At 39.9% G+C, this 22,215-nt stretch overlaps 2 protein-coding genes across 3 annotated transcripts in view; one reads left to right on the top strand and one right to left on the bottom strand.

The window, feature by feature from the left end:
• Window positions 1-13,219, top strand: part of LOC126828847 (fatty acid synthase) — a 37,858-nt gene extending 24,639 nt beyond the window's left edge. Inside the window, exons 25-36 of one of the 2 annotated variants that reach the window (XM_050558859.2) lie at window positions 550-705; window positions 1,558-1,782; window positions 2,692-2,906; window positions 4,197-4,394; window positions 5,620-6,152; window positions 7,089-7,252; window positions 7,585-7,690; window positions 8,704-8,824; window positions 9,036-9,152; window positions 10,022-10,116; window positions 10,962-11,146; window positions 12,392-13,219. In XM_050558859.2, coding sequence (XP_050414816.1) covers window positions 550-705; window positions 1,558-1,782; window positions 2,692-2,906; window positions 4,197-4,394; window positions 5,620-6,152; window positions 7,089-7,252; window positions 7,585-7,690; window positions 8,704-8,824; window positions 9,036-9,152; window positions 10,022-10,116; window positions 10,962-11,146; window positions 12,392-12,582 — 2,306 coding nt within the window. In that variant the 3' untranslated portion in view covers window positions 12,583-13,219. Of the gene's footprint in view, window positions 1-549; window positions 706-1,557; window positions 1,783-2,691; window positions 2,907-4,196; window positions 4,395-5,619; window positions 6,153-7,088; window positions 7,253-7,584; window positions 7,691-8,703; window positions 8,825-9,035; window positions 9,153-9,955; window positions 10,117-10,961; window positions 11,147-12,391 lie in introns of both variants that reach the window. The other variant, XM_050558858.2, reaches the window with a different exon arrangement.
• Window positions 13,220-14,661: 1,442 nt separating this feature from the next.
• LOC126828863 (sodium- and chloride-dependent glycine transporter 1) overlaps window positions 14,662-22,215 on the bottom strand; it is a 34,131-nt gene continuing 26,577 nt past the window's right edge. Inside the window, exons 11-15 of the mRNA XM_050558937.2 lie at window positions 21,687-21,815; window positions 20,817-20,916; window positions 18,761-18,867; window positions 18,267-18,437; window positions 14,662-16,934 (exon numbers count right to left, since the gene is read on the bottom strand). Of these exons, the coding sequence (XP_050414894.1) occupies window positions 16,806-16,934; window positions 18,267-18,437; window positions 18,761-18,867; window positions 20,817-20,916; window positions 21,687-21,815 (636 nt within the window). The 3' untranslated portion in view covers window positions 14,662-16,805. The remainder of the gene's footprint in view (window positions 16,935-18,266; window positions 18,438-18,760; window positions 18,868-20,816; window positions 20,917-21,686; window positions 21,816-22,215) is intronic.

Here is a 22,215-nt window from a genome sequence, read left to right as displayed (position 1 = left end):
GGAGTATGCGTAGTTGTGTACACGTTGGCATGCACTAAAAACAACCTAACAGTTGGAAATAGACGAAGACGCCACTGCTTCGGCAAAATTACTCTCTCCCATTACACAATGAGGATGTAAATAATTACCATACGCTTGTTTCAATTTGACCTAAGTACTTTTAACATTTTCTCGTTGGAATATAGATTTGGGGGTTGTACAAGCCACAAGGGCATTGGGTGGAATGAAAAGTAAGACAGATATTCAATGATTACAGTTTCCCTTTAATGGCAATGGGCGGGGGGGAGGGGCAAGATGGGTGTGAAGTTAGAACACTGTCTCGTGTACAAACCCCAACGTCATACGTGTAAATGGGCAATCTACGTTAAAGACCCATGCCCCCCCCCCCACCATCTAGTAATGCACACATAATAATAGAAAAACAGTTAGCATTTCTTACCATAATAGGACAGAAAGAAATCATGAATCATTATTGGTCAATGTGTTTAAACCACACAGCTTTGAATGACTGTCTTTATGAATAACCTTACAATTGAATTTTTATTTCAGAAGGTCAATTTCGTCATCAATCTGTGGGCCTAGATTCCTGCCTGCCCAACTTGAGAATCTTCTTACCATACATCATAGCTTCTCACTATCTCCATGTTAAAGTTCATATCAAACCAGAACACAGTATCTTGTTCTTGTTATCTAATGCAAGAATAGGTAAGTCTTAATATTGTGTGGGTTGGGTGGCCGAATGGTTAAACATAAGGTCTGTCATTGAGTAAAGTGGTGTGGTTTCGATTCCCCGCTTGTACGTGGCAAGACGTAGGGTTGCCTGCTTAACCTCGTTGGTTCTTTCCCGTGCATTGGGTTGCCCATACAGTTAAAGACCGCTACGCGCAATGAATTAGTGAAATAAAATTGAATCATATGTTAGTCCCAAAATGACCTACTTTGTGTCTAGTGGACGTTAAACCCCAATTCTCTCTTTTAATCTTATCTATCCTTGTGTCAAATTATCTTTTCTAGATTCCCCCTACTTATTCTTTACCGGATGGAACCTGACATTTTTTTGTAAACATAGCTATGACAACATAACATAATATTGAACAGAATTACTACTTTAATTAAAGACGTTTCCTTGTGTGTCCTCGATACGTTATCAAAAATAATGACATATTGGTAGTAAACACTTTCTGGGAGCCACGTTGGGTCAGTTAGGGTGGTGCTGCCTCAATAACTAGATGGTCCAAGGTTCCATCCCGATGTTGGCCAAGAAGATTCCTCTGTGGTTTCCTTCTACTATACCGTTACATTTTCAAATTGGCGCGCAGGTGATAGATTCCTTGGCAGTTATAATCCAATACAAGAGTAGGCCGTAGCGCTGTCTGGGCAACATATTCCCCCATAGCACACTGTATGGCGTGTGCCCGTTTTCATTAGCCCAGTCGGAGGAGAACAGTAGGACGTTAAACCACATTTCATTTCATACGTTATTTGATAATTTGTGTCTTTATGGTACAGGCTTGTCTGTGAATGTCGTTTCGACTTGATATCAAACGTTCATTTCAGATGAAGTTAATATGGTTATGATATATTTGGCCATGTCTATGATGTGTAAAGTGTATGTGGCCATTTTAAATGATATGATGGTGGAAGGGGACATTAAAGCATTGGTTCCGGACGTCACAACTTTATCACTAGAAAATCTCAACTCACAGATAAAGAAACTGACGAATGGAAAAGGCTGTGATGTATGTGTGTCAATACCGTGTTCTTTGTCGGACCAACATATACGTAAGTATCTGTTTAAATAGCGCTCCCACTCCCATCCCCACCTTGTCCGTGGTGCACTGCGGATAGTCTGGCAAGGAAAGGCGCTAAAGATCAGGTGTCAGCTGGAAATCGGAGAAGATTTATAATTACTGGTTCGAACGCTGGTTGTCCTGTAATTGTTTTATTTGTCGATTAACGCATGTAAACTAAACAGGACAGCTTACAACAACGTTTACATTTCCAACACAGGTGAAAACAATATACGGACGCCGGGTACCCACTATCGTGCATAACCGCATCTAACCAATAATATTCAGTTACCATGACAATAATATGGATAATTCAACCGGACACATGGGTGCGGCGCTCGTCGGCAGCTTTCAGTGTTGTTCGTCTTATTTAACACAAAACATTAATGTTTTGGGCATAACAGAGAAGATGTTTATAAGTTGTGTAATCGGTTTGTATTGTACAATATAACGTCGATGCAATATCACAAGATTAAAACATACATTATGCAAAAGCTAAATCTGCCTATTGCAGGTCTTTCATTAGGCCTGAAATGTTATTAGACATTAATAAACTTAACCAGACCATAATCAACTCTCGAAGGCATCGCTAGCCTGCGATGTTTATTGGATTAGGTTCCGATTTGCTGTTCGACTTCCGTTATAATTAAATAAAAAAAATGGATAATCGAGACTGTTTTTATCCTACCGACTTTAGTAATGATGATTAAGGCTATCCCCAATATTCAATCGCTAAAATCTCGGTTCATGGTGGGTCAATTTGATTGAAATTTTCAGCAAATTCCCTTTACTTTATCTTGTTTTTAACTATTATAGTGAGAATTGCCAGCTCTTAAACTAATCTCCCATAATATATCTTTAAACTATATTATAGGTGATTTTGCATATTTTTAAATTACAGCTCTAAAGACTTCTATAGAATGGTTAGCTGATCATGGACATTTTCTGTTGAGTAAACCTATCCAACATGGCCGTGATATAGGCATGGGTGAATTTCTTAGGAACATCACCCTTCATGTTTGTGAACCTATACAGGCTATTATAGAATTAGCTGATAAAAGTACTGACGAAATGAAGGAATTAACACTTGGTCTTATGACAGACGGTTTCGCAAAGGTAGATATATATATATATATATAGAGAGAGAGAGAGAGAAATGGGGTTTAACGTCCACTCGACACAAACTAGGTGATTTCGGGACTAACATATGGTTTAATTTTATTTACATTATTGGCTTGCGCGTAGGGGTCTTTAGCAGTGGGAGGAAACCGGAGGACCCGGGGACAACCCACGAGGTTGGACAGGCGACCCTACTCCTTGCCACGTACAACCGTTGATTCGAAACCACGCCAGTCGACTCAATGACAGACTTTATGATACAGCGTGCGCACGCTAACCATTCAGCCATCCAACCCCCCGCAAAGGTAGATATCAAAAAAAAATACTTTAAATAGAATGTAACGGATCCGTTGTGCCTAAATCCAATTTGCATTTTTTCCGACTTTGACTTTGGTGCACTTTTTAATAGACTCAATGAGGGGTCAATTTAAAGATAATATTGTTTAACCTTTAATGTAAATATAATCGACTTTCGGAAGAAAACGAAAGTGCGGACAAATTTTAACATGGCTGAATTGTCTGAAGCATGCGCTTTAGATCCTAGGAGCTGGCATAGTCATGTGGCAGGGTTTCAAGCACACATTTGATTGAGAAGGGGGGGGGGGTAAATCGGGTCTGCCATCGAGTAATGTGGCGTGGTTTCGATTCCGCTCATGTACGTGACAGGGAGTAAGATCGCCTGTCCAACCTCGTGGGTTTTCTCCGGGTTCCCCCCTCCCTGTTAAAAGACCCCCACCTCCTTGGTCCATACAAATTATTGAAATAAAATTAAACCATATGTTAGTCCCAAAATGACCCAATTTGTGTTAGATGGACGGTAATCCCCCTTTCAATTATTTATTTATCCAGCATCAAGATTTATAGAAGCCACAAACTTTATTTCTGAAACGATTTGAAAAATTACATTAATCATTTGTTTAAACATACATTATGCAAGAGCTAAATCTGCCTATTGGAGGTCTTTCTTTAGGGCTGAATGATATCTAAACTATCAGTTAGACATTAATTAACTTATCCAGACCATAATCAACTCTCAATGCCATGGCTAGACTGTGATGTTTACTGGATTTGAATCCGATTTGCTGCTCAACGCTCATTGATGATTTAATCCAAAAATGTACCGACTTTACTAATGATGATCCGAGGCTAGGCCCAAAATTCAAACGCTAATAGCTTGGTTCAGAATGGAACAATTTGACTGAAATTCCCTTTACAATACCTAATTTGTCACTGTTATAATGAGAAGTGCCAACTCTTCTTCTAATCTTCCATAATCTATCTTTTAAGTTGACGTCCCAACTGTACAGTAAATACGATCCTCCAGTCAATCAAGTGTTTAGTTTCTCGGTGCCACTCAGTCTACATAAATTGATGTATGTAACAGAAGAACCTGGTGTTAGGATAGAAGATGTTATGGATGGTCTCTCACAGGCTGATTTAAGTGTCATCGAATTACTTCAAGACACTCTCTCTTTCCTTCCTAGGGTAAGCCGATCGTCAATCTTTTCGGATCTAGATTGATTTATCCCAAAATGAAATCAGTTTGAATATCTTACCGTTTTGCACCAATCGTGTTGTCTATGGGCTACAAAGGACTCCAGGAGAGCCAAGGTAGCTTAGTGAGTAGGACGTCGGCTCGCTAACCTGGAGGTCCCGTGTTCGATCCCTGCGTTAGCCGGCGTGGTACCCATTGTCAGTGACGTAGGACGAAGGGCCTGGCAAGGGACAGCATATAGTCGATCGGATGGTACGATAAATCGATGTCCCGTGTACACATTGGTCTACACGTAAACGATCCCTTGGCAGTTGGAATTCGATATAAGAGTAGGTCGTAGCGCCGCTGTCTGGGCAAAATTGTCCTCGTAGCGCACTGTATGGCGTATGCCCGTCTTCACTAGCCCCGTTGGAACAGAACAGTAGGATGTTAACCCATATTTCATTTCACAAAAGACTTCAAGAAGCGCCCAGACCGACACCGGGATTCAACCAGGAACCTTCTGATCAGCTCCGTACTCATCAAGCAAACGTGGTTGCAATATTCTTGGATAATGCCCATTGTCTCCATAACATCACTTTCTATAAACAGACGTTATTTTCATGTCCTACCAATTTAAGAATTATACTTTTTAACCGTTGTATTTGTGAAATATGTTTGTAAGATTCTATAAGTTTACAGATGATCATAATTTACCAGGGGATCGCGTGGCTAAGTGGGTAAGACGCTGGCTCGCTAGCCTGGAGGTCGGGTGTTCGACCCCTGCATTGGCCGAGAAAGTTCATCCAGATTTTCCGGCGTGGTTCCCCCTTGTCAGTGATGCAGAACGGAGGGCCTTACAAGGACAGCTGCATAGTCCTTCGGATGAGATGAAAAACCGAGGTCCGGTGTATACATTGGAATGCACGTAAAAGATCCCTTGACAGTTGGAATGAGATATAAGAGTAGGCGATAGTGCAGCTGCCCGGGCAAAATTTCCCTCATAGCACACTGTATGGCGTATGCCCGTCTTCATTAGCCCAGCATAGGAGCAGAACAGTAGGACGTTAAACCCCATTTCATTTCATTTTCATTTCATAATATAGTATGTTATAACTCTATGTAAAGACTGGGGTAGGTGTTTTAATAAATTAATAACAATTTTAAAACTTAATTATTGCAAAGAATCCACATGTTCTGTACAGTCATTACTTCTTATTTAACTTTTCCTCCTAGGAATACTCTCTTGCACAAGATACCTTAGAATCTTTAGCACCAGATTATAAGCTAAACAAAGCAACGTTCTTAATTGATGAGACCACCCTCACACCTAACAACCTTGCGTCTACCAAATCCCACCTAACACCATACCCAGCCATTGATGAAGTCGACGGCGATTCGAAAACTGTACCGTCGAAAATAAGGATTATATCATTATCGGGAACACCTTCAAATACATCGAAGCATTCGGCTTGTAAACAATCCACATCGACTCCTATAGTCACCATTAACATTCAATTAGCAGCGGATGATTTAGACCAAAGTGCCATATCTTTGAACTATCCACCTTTAGAAGAGAATTGGAGCTCGCCAAAGTTCGCAAGTAAAAGACACCCGTCTCTCTTAGCTTCGCCAGCATTTACAAGAATTCGTGGAAGATCCAGAAAGAGTAGCAGTGTGACCAGCTTGGGTTGTCCAGAAGTCATGAAAGCTTCACCAGCCAAGGAATCAGAACAGAAACCAAGATTGGGCACGCCTAAAGTACAATAGTATGTATTGGATACGTTTGCTTGGTTTCTTCTAATGTTTAGCATTCAGACACAAAATAATTTTGTTTGTGAATTTTTATAATTTTTAATTGACTTACTATTCCAGACCTTCAATCTTGCACGAAGAGCCCATCTAAATAAAATTTCTGTACTATATTAAGTCTTCTTCCAGACAGCAAATCGATGTTTTATGTTTGAGAGCTAAAAAACTTTACAATTAAAATGTTCGGCAAGCTTTTGGAGATACATTAATTTAAATGCGGTCATTTCAATTTATTCTGCACTTAGCGGCGACATTTGATATGCTTTGCCATGATTTTCTTTTGACAAATCGAGTTCCAAAATTTATGTACATGGTCTGAAATTGCTTTCCGCCCTACCTAAATAATTGCAAGATTTGACTTTTAGCGCTAGCGAATCAGAAGTACATTCCTGGTTTGGATCCTTTAGTCAGTTTGTGCCAGTTTTAGAGATCTTGTTACCCTTGGACCTTCAACTAGTATCCAGTCGAAAAAGTTAACACATTAAATTTAGGAACCCTGCCAATAACCACCTAGAATGAAACTAAAACTTTAATGGTAAATGACTGATAACGTTTCGCGACATACGCATGCACACCGGTATGGAACTGTGCATGATAATTTATACTCGTGTAAAGACAGTTTCGTTTTATTTCAGCCTTGGCGGGGTTGGATGGCCGATTGGTTAGCCCGTGCGCATTGTGTCATAAGGTCTGTCATTGGGTCAACTGGTGTGGTTTCAATTCCCTGGTTGTTCGTGACAAGGAGTAGGGTTTCCTGTCCAACCTCGTTGGTTTTCTCTGAAGACACCTACGCGCAAGCGAATTATTGAAATAAAATTGAACTATATGTTAGTCCCGAAATGACCTAGTTTGTGTCCAGTGGATTTTAAACCCCTTTTCTCTCTTTATTTCAGCCTTGATCTGCCATCAACTGTAGATTTATTGTTAGTTGGTCCACCGAGATCACCTTGTACACCGGAAATGAAAAGAGGTCTAATATCCAGTAAATTTGAACCTACCATTATACCACTTAATACTAAAAAGGGCAAACCACTGTATATTGTACATCCAATTATAGGTAATTGATATACCGTATCCAAAGTACTTATGGAATGTGTTACCCAGCTCTTGTGTTTCAGAGAGGGGGCCACAGTGGGTAAGACACTGGCTCGCTAGCTTGTAGCTCACGTGTTCGATCCCTGCATTGGTCGAGAAACTTCATCGAGACTTTTTGACGTTGTTTTCCCTGTCAGTGGTGCAGGACGATGGGCCTGGCGAGGACAGCTGTCTAGTCCTTCGGATGGGACAAAACCAGGACGTTAAACCCCATTTCATTTAGTTTCTATGTCCAAGGGTACAAATAATACGTATAAGCATGTGGGTATAAGTTAAGCTTTTTCTGTTTTGTAGGCGGAGTGAAGATATTAAAGCCATTAGCAGAGAAATTGAACTTCGCTTGTTGTGGAATACAAAGAACAGCAAACACGCCCACTATATCTATCAACAGTGTGGCTGGGTAAGTAGTAGTAAACACACCTACTATATCTGTCAATAGTGTCGTTGGTGGTAAACACACCCACTATATATATCAATAGTGTGGCTGGGTAAGTAGTGGTAAACACACCCACTATATCTATCAATAGTGTCGCTGGGTAAGTAGTGGTAAACACACCCAACATATATCTATCAATAGTGTGGCTGGGTAAGTAGTGGTAAACACACCCACTATATCTATCAATAGTGTCGCTGGGTAAGTAGTGGTAAACACACCCAATAGCGTGGCCGGGTAAGTAGTGGTAAACACACCCACTATATCTATCAACAGTGGCTGTGAATGAAATGAAATGGGGTTTAACGTCCTACTGTTTTGCTCCGAACTGGGCTAATGAAGACGGGCATACGCCATACAGTGTGCTATGAGGGAAATTTTGCCCGGACAGCGGCACTACGGCCTACTCTTATATCGAATTCCAACTGTCAAGGGATCTTTTACGTGCACGCCAATGTGTACACGGGACCTCGGTTTTTCGTCCCAACCGAACGACTAGACAGCTGTCCTTGTCAGCCCCTCCGTCCTGCATCACTGACAAGGGAGAACCACGCCGGAAAATCTGGATGAACTTTCTCGGCCAATGCAGGGATCGAACACCCGACCTCCAGGCTAGCGAGCCAGCGCCATACCCACTTAGCCACCGTGATCCCCCAACAGTGGCTGTGTCTATGCATGTAAAACAACGTGCAGTGATTTTAAGTATATGCATTTTAAATTGTTTTTATTTCGAAAATATATTTCGTTTTGCATTTGGGGGTTATACGCGACACCTGCTTATTTCAACCCTTTGATAACTATATCTAAATCAGTTGTTAATTTGAATACCACCCGTTCCTTAATTCTCCTGCGATCAAGGGAAGTAACTCTATTGAAGGTTTCTTGACAACAGGGATTGAACACTAGACTCGGTTATCAGAAAATTGTAATGGTTAGTAAAATAATTCGGATTAAACATTCTTTTTTGTATTTTTCTGAAGGTATTATCTAAATGCTTTAGAGATGATGGACCCAGATGGGCCGTATAACATAGCTGGTTATTCGTATGGTGGAATGATAGCTCTAGAGTTAGCACTCCAGTTACAAGCTAAGGGCAAAACGGTAAGGCAATATGATAAAAATAATTGCGAGGTCATTAAGAAACACTAACTGATAATATATTTTAAAAAGCATCTGAGTTGCATTAAAGATAGTTTTTGTACCATATGTTACTTCTGAAATGACAGTTTTTGTCGAGTGCTCCTTAAACCGTGACTAGTGTATAAAAATGAAAGTACTTTACATGTAAGTAAAACATTTTGTTTTTATATAGGTGAAATACCTTGTAATGTTAGATGGTTCTCCTAATTATGTCAAAGCCCAGATCCAGTTTATTTATGATAGAATACCTAGAAGTGTCATCACATCTGTCAAATCACCAATCAGAAAGGTAAATAGCCATACAACAATTGTATAAAGGTGTATTTTAATGCACGGTTAACTATGCTAAGATACTAATATATTTACTATATAGCTTTCAAACTTCAATATTGTAAAAATTAAATCTCTAAATGGAATAACGACACAAATGGTCCATTTCCATTCTGTATGTACAACATGGGATGAATCGAAATGTTCTAAACATTCGGCATTCACAGCAATCTGAAAGACAGACCGTAGACCTTACTTGCAGAGGAAAATCTAGCTGACATTTAATTTTCGTACATTAGTTACGTACGCATTCATAGCAGACGATATACACAATCCACCAGATCCTATAAGTGTCACTGTCCAGGCAAAACTTTCCCTCATAGCACACTGCTTAACGTATACCATAGTTTATTTCCATTATATTCCCCTTACTGACTCGTTAATTTTCAATAACTATAGGAAGCGGGGATGGATGGCCGAATAGTTAGCGCGTGCGCTTGCATCATAAGGTCTGTCATTGAGTCAACTGGCCTGGTTTCGATTACGTGATCGTACCTGACAAGAAGGGTTGCCTGTCCAACCTCGTGGGTTTTCTCCGGGTCCTCCGGTTTCCTCCCACTGCTAAAGACCCCTACGCGCAAGCGAATTATTGAAATAAAATTGAACCATGTTAGTCCCAAAATTACCTATTTATGTCAAGTGGATGTTAAACCCCATTTCTCTCTCTACCCCCTCCCCCCCACACACACACACCTTTGTCTCTGTCTCTCCCTCTCTCACCCCCCCCCCCCCCTCTCTCTAACATTTATTTTCAATAACTAGGTGGATGAACAAATGGAAGTAGGATTTCTGTTATGGTTCATCAATATGTTTGGTCCTATAAAACAGAAGGGTTTGATAACCAAAGCTTTGGAAGGTTTATCATCGACAGAAGAGAGAGTTGAAATAGCGGTTAATTTCTTGATGGGTAACGTCGTGGTGAGGTAAGTAAAAGATATATGAAAGTAGGTTTGGTGGCAGGATCGTCTAACTCGTGTGCTTTAGATCATGGGGTCAAGCATTGAGTCAATTTGTGTGGTTTCCACCCTACACTTGTACTTGACAAGGAAAATGAAATGAAATGGGGTTTAACATCCTACTGTTCTGCTCCGGCTGGGATAATGAAGGCGGGTGTACGCCATACAGTGTGCTATGAGGGAAATTTGGCCCGGACAGCGGCGCTACGACTTACTCTTATATTGAATTCCAACTGCCAAGGGATCTTTGACGTACACGGGTTTTTCGTCCCATTTGACCGACTAGACAGCCGCCCTTGTCAGGCCCTCTGTCCTGCACAACTGACAAGAGGAAACCAGGCCGGAAGACTTCTATGAACTTCCTCGGCCCACACCGGTAGCGAACTTGACAAGGAGTGGGATTGCTTTCCTTACCTCGTCAGTTTTCTCCGGCTCATCTTGGTCTCACCTTTTCTACGTGATAAGGAGTAAGGTCGCCTGCCCAACCCCGTGGGATTTCCCGGGGGCCCCCCAGTCTTTTCCCATTACTAAAGACCCCTATGATGGCCTGGAAATGATCTAGACCCATGTTGTCTATTTTAACCAATATTAATCTCGACAAGATAGTGTAGACGATGTGTCTGGTTGTTCGCGTATACAATTCGCACTATGACCGACTGGAGATTTTGTGCTAATCCACTAGTTAACAATGCATTCTTCCTCATTAAGTTCGACATTTTGTCTAAATCAATATAAAACAGCTTGAACAAGGCGGTCTTATTCGAAAAATTTTGTTTGCTAAAAGACAAAGTGTATTCTTTTTACAATTTCAGTCCCAATCCAGCGAAAACAAAATGGCTTACGGCAAAACACAAGCTTATTAAAGCAAGGCATAATGATGGGCTGTATTGTGCTGCACAGGAGGTCATAAGGATCTCGCGAGAGGAGAAAGCACGTGAATTGATAAGTGGTGCTAAAATGGCTGATAAATATAAGATGAAATCACACAAATTCGAAGGTATGTTCCAAAATAAAAAAGTGGGGTTGGATGGCCGAATGGTTAGCATGTGCGTGCTGTATCATAAGGTTCAAACTTGAACTGCCAAAGGATATGTTGCGTGCACGCCAATGTGTTCACGGGTGGAAATTCGTTTGTCGATCTAGAAAGATTTTATCTGAAAAAATAGCCTCAGGTTCTTTGTCATGTCCCACGCCTGACAAGTGAGAACCGGTCTTGTAAATCCTAAAGGTTCTTCGGGGTGGAGGGGGGGGGGAAGTCGAATTGTTAGTGCGTGCGCGTTGTATCATAAAGTCTGTCATTGAGTCAACTGGCGTGGTTTCGATTCTCCGATGGTACGTGACAAGTAGGGTCGCCTGTCCAACCTCGTGGGTTTTCTCCGGGTCCTCCAGTTTCCTCCCACTGCTAAAGACCCCTACACGCAAGCGAATTATTGAAATAAAATTGAACCATGCGTTAGTCACGAAATGACCTAGTTTGTGTCGAGTGGACGTTAAACCATCTCTAAAAGAACAAATAATTTCTAGATTTTAATTTCGTTTTGCTTGTTCGATTTCAATTTTTTTGTAAAATATTTGATATATTTTTCTTCATTTGATACTCCCACATTCTTGTGAACACTTTGCAGATGTTTTTTTTTATTAAATTCGCAACGAAGACTCGAACAAAATTCGGTTTTCTTTGATCGATGGCAGTTCGTGAAGTTCATACCTGATTTGATTTCAAATATATGATAAATTTTCTTGATAAAACAGTATTTGTTATTGTTGATTGACACATTTGTGGATATTGGGGAGGGGGCGGGGACAGACAAGCCCCTTCTAAGATTTAGAGTTTCTTCCATTGGAGATCGGGGGATCACGTGGCTAAGTGGGCAAGACGCTGGAGGTCGGGTGTTCGATCCCTGCATTGGCCGAGAAAGTTCATCCAGATTTTCCGGCGTGGTTCTCCCTTGTCAGTGATGCAGGACGGAGGGGCTGACAAGGAAAGCTGTCTAGTCGTTCGGATGGGACGAAAAACCGAGGTCCCGTGTACACATTGGCGTGCACGTAAAAGATCCCTTGGCAGTTGGAATTCGATATAAGAGTAGGCCGTAGTGCCGCTGTCCGGGCAAAATTCCCCTCATAGCACACTGTATGGCGTATGCCCGTCTTCATTAGCCCAGTTCGGAGCAAAACAGTAGGACGTTAAACCCCATTTCATTTCCAGTGGAGATCTTATTTGCTGAAAAATGTTATTTTACAGGTGATATACATTTAATCCGGATTAAAACGGATTTAGAGCATGCAGTAAATCTAGGACCTGATTATGGATTAGGCGATGTCTGTACGGGAAAGGTCATGACCAAATTCTGTGATGGTTCTCATGAAAGTTTCCTGGCGCCTGATAAGGTTCATGCTGTTGCTGATTTCTTGAATGCCAGCATTAAAGGATGATTATTGTAGAATCTGAGAACATTGGTTGTTTGGTATAGTGCTATTGGATCATTTGAAATGGTGCCATTATATAGATAAAAAAGAAAATGTACAACAAAAAATATCATTAAAAGTGTATAGTGCCATCATTCTCCTTTAACACAATTGGATCATCTGAAATGGTGCCATTATATAGACAAAAATGAAAATGTACAAGAAAAAAAATTATGTAGATTTTTAAAAAAGAATGCCCCCCTTCCCGACCCAATCCCCAAAATAAAAGTAGGCCCACATGGTTCCCCTCTCCTATAATTATTATCGATTGAATCATATTAAATGGTAAGAGATTATCAAATAAAAATGTACCCCCCCCCCCCCCCCTGCACACCCAAAAATCAGAAAAAAATGCTTAAATTAATCATAAATATTTATATATTTATTGTAAATCTGGAATTTAGTCAAACAAAAGTTTTTTTTTAAACATAACATGAAACAATGTAATATTTCATTCAATCATTGATACTTTTGTTACTGATTGAACTGTTGGGCTTGTTACTATTCATACTGTCCTTTATATATAATTCACAATCAGTGTTCGCCTTCTTATACTGCTGTATGCTCTAGTGTAGACACTTTAAATAAACATTGTTGAAAGAAACGATTTAAATATTTGCTGTCTACATTTAGCTTCACAGATTGGTAGGCTGCACTCGGAAAACATCGGTGGATTCCGTTACTCTACATCTAGCCTCGGCTGTATGACTGTAAGTGATATGTACCTACGCCTATACAATTACGATTCGGCACCGGTTTACTTATTAGGAAAACTTGCCACTTTTAAAAAGAAGTTAACCAAATTGCGTCGTTCGAAGCGTGTTTAGAATTTTCAGTACTGCAAAGTTGTCCTTGTTTGAAGAAAATCGGATAAACTTGAAAAAAAAAAAAAAAAAAAAAACAGCTTCAGGCTTAGAAATGATTAAACATTCTTTAAAGGCGTCGTCATGGCCAACGCCGTTGGTAATCCGGGAACTTAAAAGTAGTTCCAATCGCGGACTATGTCAGACAGCCGAGGCTTGATGTAGGGTACTGGAATCTGCTTAGGTTTGCCGAGTTGGGTAGTCTAGTTGATGTGAAGGATTAGCCAAGGAAACGATCTGTTGCAGCGAGTTCTTGGCGTGCGATGCACGGAACTGTGGGTATCAAATTTCTGACGTCATAGGGCCAAAGGCTGCTCGTATGACCTCTGATGCGACCCCCCACTACAACCGGTCAGATTTTCTTGTAGTGGAGGCCATCGAAACTATAAAAAAACGAAACGAAATATAGATCTGTATTTTGATCAGGTTGATATATGGGGTAAATTTTGAGATACATGTAATACTAAAAAAAAATGAGTACATCACTTGTATCTACATCGGGGGAGTTTAAATCGCCGAACGGTTAGCGCGTGCGCGTTGCGTCATAAGGTCTGTCATTGAGTCTACTGGCGTGGTGTGGATTCCTTGGTTGTACGTGACAAGGAGTTGGGTCGCCTGTCCAACCTCGATTGTTTTTTTCAGGGTCCTCCAGTTTCCTCCCACTGCTAAAGACCCCTACACGCAAGCGAATTACTGAAATAAAATTGTACCAAATGGTAGTCCCGAAATAACCTAGTTTGTGTAGAGTGGACGTTAAACCCATCTTTTTCTTTCTCTGAAACACAGAACAGGCGGCCTCTCTTATATCGAATTCCAAATGTAAAGGGATCTTTTACGTGCACGCCAATGTGCACACGGGACCTCGTTTTTTCGTACCATCCGAACGACTAGACAGATGTCCCTGTCAGGCCCTCCGTCCTACACCACGCCGGAAAATCTTGGTGAACTTTCTCGGTCAGCGGCACTATTGGCTACTCTTATATCGAATTCCATCTGCCAAGGGATCTTTTACGTGCACGCGAGTGTATACACGGGTCCCCGGTTTTCCGTACCATCCGAAAGACTAGACAGCTGGCCTGCACCACTGATAAGGGTAAACCAAGCCTGAAACAAGGTTGTATATTAGCGTGTACAAAATGTTAATTTATGTCAGCAAACGTGAGAGATAAAATAACAACAAAAATATCTATAAAACATATTTTATTAATCTTACAGAAAAATAGACTGTAAAAGGCAAGTTTGTGTGTAAAATCATAAGACCAAATAAAATAAAATGCGTCATGATTGAATTTGTAAACAAAAAAAAAATATCCAAACACTACTAAACAGAAACGAGCATTGTTTTGCCGTTGACAAATGAAATTGCGCCTGGAAGGTCTACATGGAAACGCGTGTGATAACTAATCTTATGTTCATTTTACCCGTTAACTGTTCAGACAGCTCAATGGGATGGAAGTATCGCTGGTCGACGGTATTGATAGGTCAACCACTTTCCCAATATTTTTATCTTTATAAAAGTACAGTAATGAAATGAAATGTGGTTTAATGGCACTTCAGCTCCAACCGGGCTATATTGCGCCAAATTATAAAGTAAAATAAATATTCGAAAACTAAAAATGACATATAAAACATTTTATATTAAAGTTGCTGAATCTCTAACTCAGTTCTCAACCTTTTTTTGCTAACGGCACACCTTGGAAAACATTAAAACATAGCGGCACACCCGGCTAAGAAAAATATTTTAATTTTGAAAAATAAAAAGATGGCAAGTCATAGACGGCATACAACCGTAGACACATTTTATAATGAGGCGACTTGATGAATTTGGTAAAAAACAAATGTGTCGTATCAAACCGTACTCCCGATGTAGACTGGTCTACTCAGGAACAAGCGACAGCCATTCCATTTCGACTGCTCGAGTATTTCGCCGAACATAACGGATTAGAAGTTGCAATAAAAATTTTAAATATTTAATCTAAATGAGTTTATAGGCATGCTTATTACAATAACATATGCTTTTCGGCCGATATTTGTCCGCCTTAGGACGGAGGGGCTGACAAGGAAAGCTGTCTAGTCCTTCGGATGGGACGAAAAACCGAGGTCCCGTGTACACATTGGCGTGAACGTAAAAGATCCCTTGGCAGTTGGAATTCGATATAAGAGTAGGCCGTAGTGCCGCTGTCCGGGCAAAATTTCCCTCATAGCACACTGTATGGCGTATGCCCGTCTTCATTAGCCCAGGTTAGGAGCAGAACAGTAGGACGTTAAACCCCATTTCATTTCATTTCATTTCATTTCATTTGTCCGCCTTAAAGATACAGTATTGAAGATCAGATAAAGAGCTGATAGCTCTCACTATAATAGTTAAAAACTTGATAATCTAAAGGGAATATGCTGAAAATTTCAATCAAATTACTACACTCAGAAGCGAGATATTAGCAATTGACTTTTCGACCTAGCCTCGGTCATCACTACTAAAGTCGGTACGATAAAAAAAAAAAACATGGTTTCGATTATCCATTTTTTGATTTAATCATCAATGGACGTTGAGCAGCAAATCAGATTAAAATCCAGTGACAATCCGACACATAAGATGGCATCGAGAGTTGATTATGGTCTTGTCATGTTAATAATTGTCTACTTAATAGTTTCTATAACATTACAAACCTAAAGAAAGATCTGCAATAGGCAGATTCAGCCCTTGCATAATGTATGTTTAAGGTTCCTAAGAATAGAGATTTTGTGCCTTTACGTATTTATAATAAAGGGAATAACGAGCATTAATTATATGTATTAGAAAAACAAAAAGACTAAAAGCAAAAAAAAATTATGACAATACGACACACGTTGTGTCTAACAATAAGTTTTATGACAATACGACACACATTGTGTCTAACAATATGTTTTATGACAATAAGACGCACGTTGTGTCTAACAATCAGTTTTCTGACAATAACAATAAGTTGTCTGACTATACGACACACATTGTGTCTAACAATAAGTTTTATAGGGTACAAAATATACTTACATCTCTTAATTAATATTTCAAGAAATAATCTCTCAAAACAATTTTATTCTACCATTTTATAATAAGTTGTTGATTTCGATTTAAACCCCAACAAATAAATCTTTCATTGGATGTTAAACAATAAATTCTAAAAGTTTAGGGAATACTAAATCCCTGCAAAGCTTACTTGTATTTAACGTTTGGGACATGCGACCAAATTCAATTCGCTACATAACTAACGACTAAATCAACTTTTGTAAACGCAGTAGTTTTCCGATCACTTATTAACAGTTTTAAATGAATTGATATATTTTAATTCTTCAGTTAAATGTTGGATTTTCGACGCCATATTTTCCCATTTGGACTGCATCATGAGTTTGTGTTAAATATGCTCTGTTACCATCATTTGGTTGCCATTTATTTGAGGGAGTTGTTATAAACTTCAGCCTCTGTAAATACAAAAAAAAAACGAAAATATTATTTTCAACCTCGGTAAATACAAAAACAAGAAGAAAATATTACAGTACGATCTCCACCATTGGCGGCGCCATGTGTGTTCATGGGCTTGGATTAATATTCCCCATATCCATTGGAATAAACCAGGAAAGGGGAGATTGAATTTTGATGGGAAATTCTTTTTAACAAATACTAGTGTGCTACGGACCAGGAACCGTGGAATTGTGAAGTCATATCACCGAAAACTTTGAATTATGAAAGTCAATCAATCGATGCGGAAACGTCCAAGAAATAAGCATGCCCAGTCGACCGTACTTGAATTGACAATCTGATTAAAACACAGATCCTATTTCGTTTGTTTTTTATAGTTCAAAATTTCGTTTTACTTGTCTTTACTACACTAGGATCTGGAAGAGTTGTTATCATTGACGTGTTCTGAATGATGTGAGAGCTATTAGCCAATGAAACGGTCTGTTACGGCGGCCTTTGGGCATGTTTTGCACGTAACTGTGGGTAATCTACTAGTAACATCAATGCTGATTGATTAATCAAATGTCTGATGTCATAGGGTTAAAAGCCGCTCGTATGACCTCTAACGCGGCCTATCGCTACAACCATGTTTCTCATTAAGTAATTTGACTCCTGTTTGTAGGCATTTTCAAGAAATTTGAAATAATCCTAACAAATTGTACAGAGAATGCTTTTAACATTGCATATGGAGTCTTATTCACAAAGGGGTTTCAATTGCGGAATGGTTAGCGCGTGCGCTTTGTATCATAAGGTCTGTCAATGAGTCAACTGGTGGGGTTCCGATTCCCCGGTTGTACGTGACAAGGAGTAGGTTCGCCTGTCCATCCTCGTGGGATTTTTCAATGATCCGCCCCCCCCCCCCCACACACACACACTGCTAAAGACCCCTACGCGCAAGTGAATTATCGAAATAAAATTCAACCATATGTTAATCCCAAAGTGACCTAGTTTGTTTCAAGTGGATGTTAAACCCCATTACTCTCTCTTGTGAGGCTGAAAAGGAAAGTGTCCCTATAGTCGTTCTCATGGGAAGTAAAAACGGGGTCCATTAGTGTATTATTGGTGTGCACTTAAAAAAAAAGAACCATGGGCAGTTGAAAAACCCCTCTCTCCCCCCTCTCTCTCTCTCTCTCTCTCTCTCTCTCTCTACCTCTCGCTCTCGCTCTCTCTCTCTCCCCATTATTCACAAAACTAAAATATCTTATGAATTTAACCCTTCTATTCGCCAAGAAGCAGAATTTGCACTATAATTTGAACTTTCTGCCAATGAAAAGGTACATTGAAAGGTGACTTACCTCAATAAAATCACCGGGGGCTGTAAAGAAACTGTACAGGAAATAAATAGGAATAGGACACATGACAAGGGCTGATAACGCCCATCCTATACCTTGAGCAAATTCGGGGAAAGGTTCATCATTTGGGTATGTTGGTGGGGAGTATTTTACCATTCTATAGATGAAGAGTAACTGAAAGACAACAAAACTGGTATTTACTCAACATTCATTTCACAACCATTGAACATAAAAAGTTATTGATATGGCTAATTTATAGTTAGGATTTAAAACCATAGACCGTTGAATATAAAACTTAAAGGACAATATTGTTGTCAGTCATTAATACATATGTTATACAACTGTTTAAACACGTTCCAAAACACGTTCGTCACTTCCCTTTCTTGAAATCTTCATAACGCATCTAGCCTAGCAACGCATCTAGCCATAAGCTTCATGTTATGGCTTTCTTTGTATTTTAGAATATTATATAGAGCTATATAAACATAGGTACTTACTGTGATGAGTAAAGGTGCTATAAACGCCCAACAGACCGTCCAGAAAGGCCAAGTAATAGAACGGCTACCCAACATATATTCTATGTCTCTCCAAAACCGTAAAACACCTGCAACAATATCGTAATTTGGCTTATTGAAATGAAATCATAATCAAGAAAAAATATCCCTTTGATCAAATCTAAAATATTCTCATCAGCGGAGAGAGAGAGGGAGAGGGAGAGGGAGAGGGAATCTGAACATCATTCTGATGAAAGATATGGAACATCAACCCTGTAGCATTATCATGATCGCCATTCCTGCATAAAGTGACCATTATATCGGCTACTGAAACTCATCGTCTAAACAACTTGGCTTTCTTTTTTCACCCCCGCTCCCTTCCCCATTTTCAACGTAGACCTCCCGAGGAACCCTTTGGCTTCGAGCAACGCCATACTTTTTCCACGGACCCAAGGTTGGGATGGATACACCGAACTACATGTATAATGGCCGATTTGCATTTTATTCTCTGGTTTACGCAAACCCCCTGTGCGCAACGCGATATTCCATATATTACTCCGTATGAACATGAAATACTCGCTTCTCTTCGTATTCGGGGTGTTGGGTGGACGAATGGTTAACGCGTGCATCACAGGGTCTGTCATTGAGTCAAGTGGGGTGGTTTCGACTCCCCGCTTGTATGTGACAATGAGTAAGGTCGCCTGTCCGGGTCATCGGTTTCTTCCCAATGCTAAAGAGAGAGAGAGAAAGAGCAATGGGGTTTAACGTTCACTCGACACAAACTTGGTCATTTCGGGACTAACATATAGTTCAAGTTTATTTCAGTAGTTTGCTTGCGCGTAGGGGTCTTTAGAAGTGAGGGGAAACCGGAGAACCCAGAGAAAACCCACGAGGTTTGACAGGCGACAGCGTTGTAATATGTTCTTTGAGTAACAATTCCTGATGTGAGAGCCAATTGGATTACACATATGGCAACACTAACAGATATTTACATGCTCGAGTCTATCTCCTGCACAGTAGCTACTGACATCCAGGTTAATAAAGATATCTCCAGTAAGCGATGAGTAGTGGTGGGTGTCGTACATAAGGCATGGTACAAGGCATAGCTAGGAAATTTCGAGCAGACAGGACGTTAAAGATCCCTTTAAAAGTTGGAAATTGAAATAAGAGTAGGCCGTAGCGCCACTGTCGGACTGTTTGTTATGCTTTATTTTATATTGGTGTATCGTTGCTGTCTGATATGAAGACTAAATTTCGACATTTTAAACATTCGCTACACTTTGACTATTTCTGTCCAGTAAGATCAGACAAAATTGGTACCGATTTCCTATTTCATTTATATGCTGGGGACAACCTTTGCTTTACAAGTCTTAGTCGTTCGGGTGGCACGAAAAATCGTGGCCACGTGCACACATTGACGTGCACACATTGACAGAACCCTTGGCAGTTGGAATTCGATATAAGAGTAGGCCGTAGCACCACTGTCCGGACAAAATTTCCCTCGTAGTACACTGTATGGCATATGCCCGTCTTCATTAGCCCAGTCGGAGCAGAACAGTAGAACGTGAAATCACGAACGAGGCCTCGTTTGGCGCCGCCGATCCGGATTTTTTGTTTAATCATACTGACATTTTTGACCATAAAATTGGTGGAGATGATACTTAGGGGTTGGGGTTGGGGTTACCGCGGGTCTGAGGTCTATCCGGGCCGGTCTGAGGCATATCGGCACCGGTCTGGGGTCCAGCGGCGCCGATCTGCAGCTTATCAACGCCGAAATGGGGTAAAGCGGGTGATCTTGGATTTGATGGGTCGGTTTGGGTGGTTCGAAAAGAGCCGCGCCGGATTTTTGGTTGGCCTCGTATCCGCATTTTAACCCCCACCTCGTCCCTGCATTAACCCCTATTTCACTTCATTTCAATTTTCCTGGTGTGTCTTAAAAATGAATATAGTTAGAGTAATTCCCCTTTACAGTCCACCATATTGCTACGCTTAGAATTGTTTTATTCTGTGTGACAGATTGTAAGTGAACTAACTTATTTATAGAATAGGAATAACCTACCGTATACCCATGCAACCGACACAACTTCACAAGCTGCTAAAAATAGGACAGAAAAATCTGCTCCATAATGATCCATGATCGTCACAATATAATCACCACCCTACAACATACATTAAAAAATAATTCAATTTAGCAACAATACATATATACAAGCCAAAATAATTTGTTGTTGTCAGCATTTTATCATACTAATGGTTGACTTAAACAATATTTATTCAGATAAGACGTTAAATACAAACATTGTCAAAAAGGAAGGATTCAAAATCAAGCCAAGGACTTATATTAATTCGTCTCCTTATTAAAGGAACATTATGTAAGATTTAGATAAAGCGCTGACCATTCTCGCTATAATAGTTAAAATATAGATAACGTAAACAGAATATTCTGAAAATTTCAGTCAAATTGCTCCACTCTAAACAGATATATTAGCTTTTGAATCTTAGCCTAGCCTCAATCATCATTACTAAAGTCGGTACGATAAAAAACAAAGTCTTGATTATCCATTTCAAAAATAGATAATGCACAATGATTATATTGAAAATGTCATTTAACTTTTGAAATTTAGCTTAGCCTCGATCATCATTATTAAAGTAGGTACGATAAAAAAAACAAAGTCTCGATTATCCATTTCAAAAATAGATAATGCAAAATGATTATATTGAACATGTCATTCAAATTACTTTCTTTTGAGCGAAGTTATCAGTGGGTGTAGTTTTGATAAGATGTTGCATTGATCGCAACCACCGTATTGGTTATTCAAATCTTAGCCTCCCTTTCTCCAGTTTTAAACTAAATTACGTACGCCTATGATAATATGTCTCCGGTGAGCCTTTATGTTTAGTTTGTATAAAATGAAGTATTTGAACTCACTGGACAGGTAACTGGTAGAGCTATCAGAAAACAACTTATTCCAATACCAACACACATTAGTCCTTTATATTTTCTGGTTTTAGGAAATTCATCTTGAATACAAGTGAGTAAGGTCTCCAATAATCCAAACTAAAACATAAAATAGGAACAGATTAACCCCCCAAAAAAACATTTAAAGAACTTAAGACTGCCACCGAGAAATGCATGTAAAGAGTTTCAGGTCCGACTTAATATTGTCAACTACAAGAGTCTGTAAATAACTTCACGTCCGAACTAGTACTGCCAACTGCAAAACCCTAAGCGGCACATTAAGGAGTGTGGGGACAGTGAATTTACTCTGGAGCCACGTGAGTTTGCGCCACTCTATTAGCGCCACTGCTCACAACAATAAAAATGAAATGAAATGAAATGGGGTTTAACGTCCTACTATTCTGCTCCTATCCTGAGCTAATGAAGGTGGGCATACGCCATAGGCCTACAGTGTGCTATGAGGGAAATTTTGCCCGAGCAGCGGCACTATCTCCTACTA

This window comes from Patella vulgata, chromosome 7 (assembly GCF_932274485.2).
Source record: "Patella vulgata chromosome 7, xgPatVulg1.2, whole genome shotgun sequence".
NCBI lineage: Eukaryota > Metazoa > Mollusca > Gastropoda > Patellidae > Patella > Patella vulgata.
The sequence above is the reverse complement of the archived record's forward strand: the minus strand, read 5'-3'. Positions and strand labels throughout refer to the sequence as shown.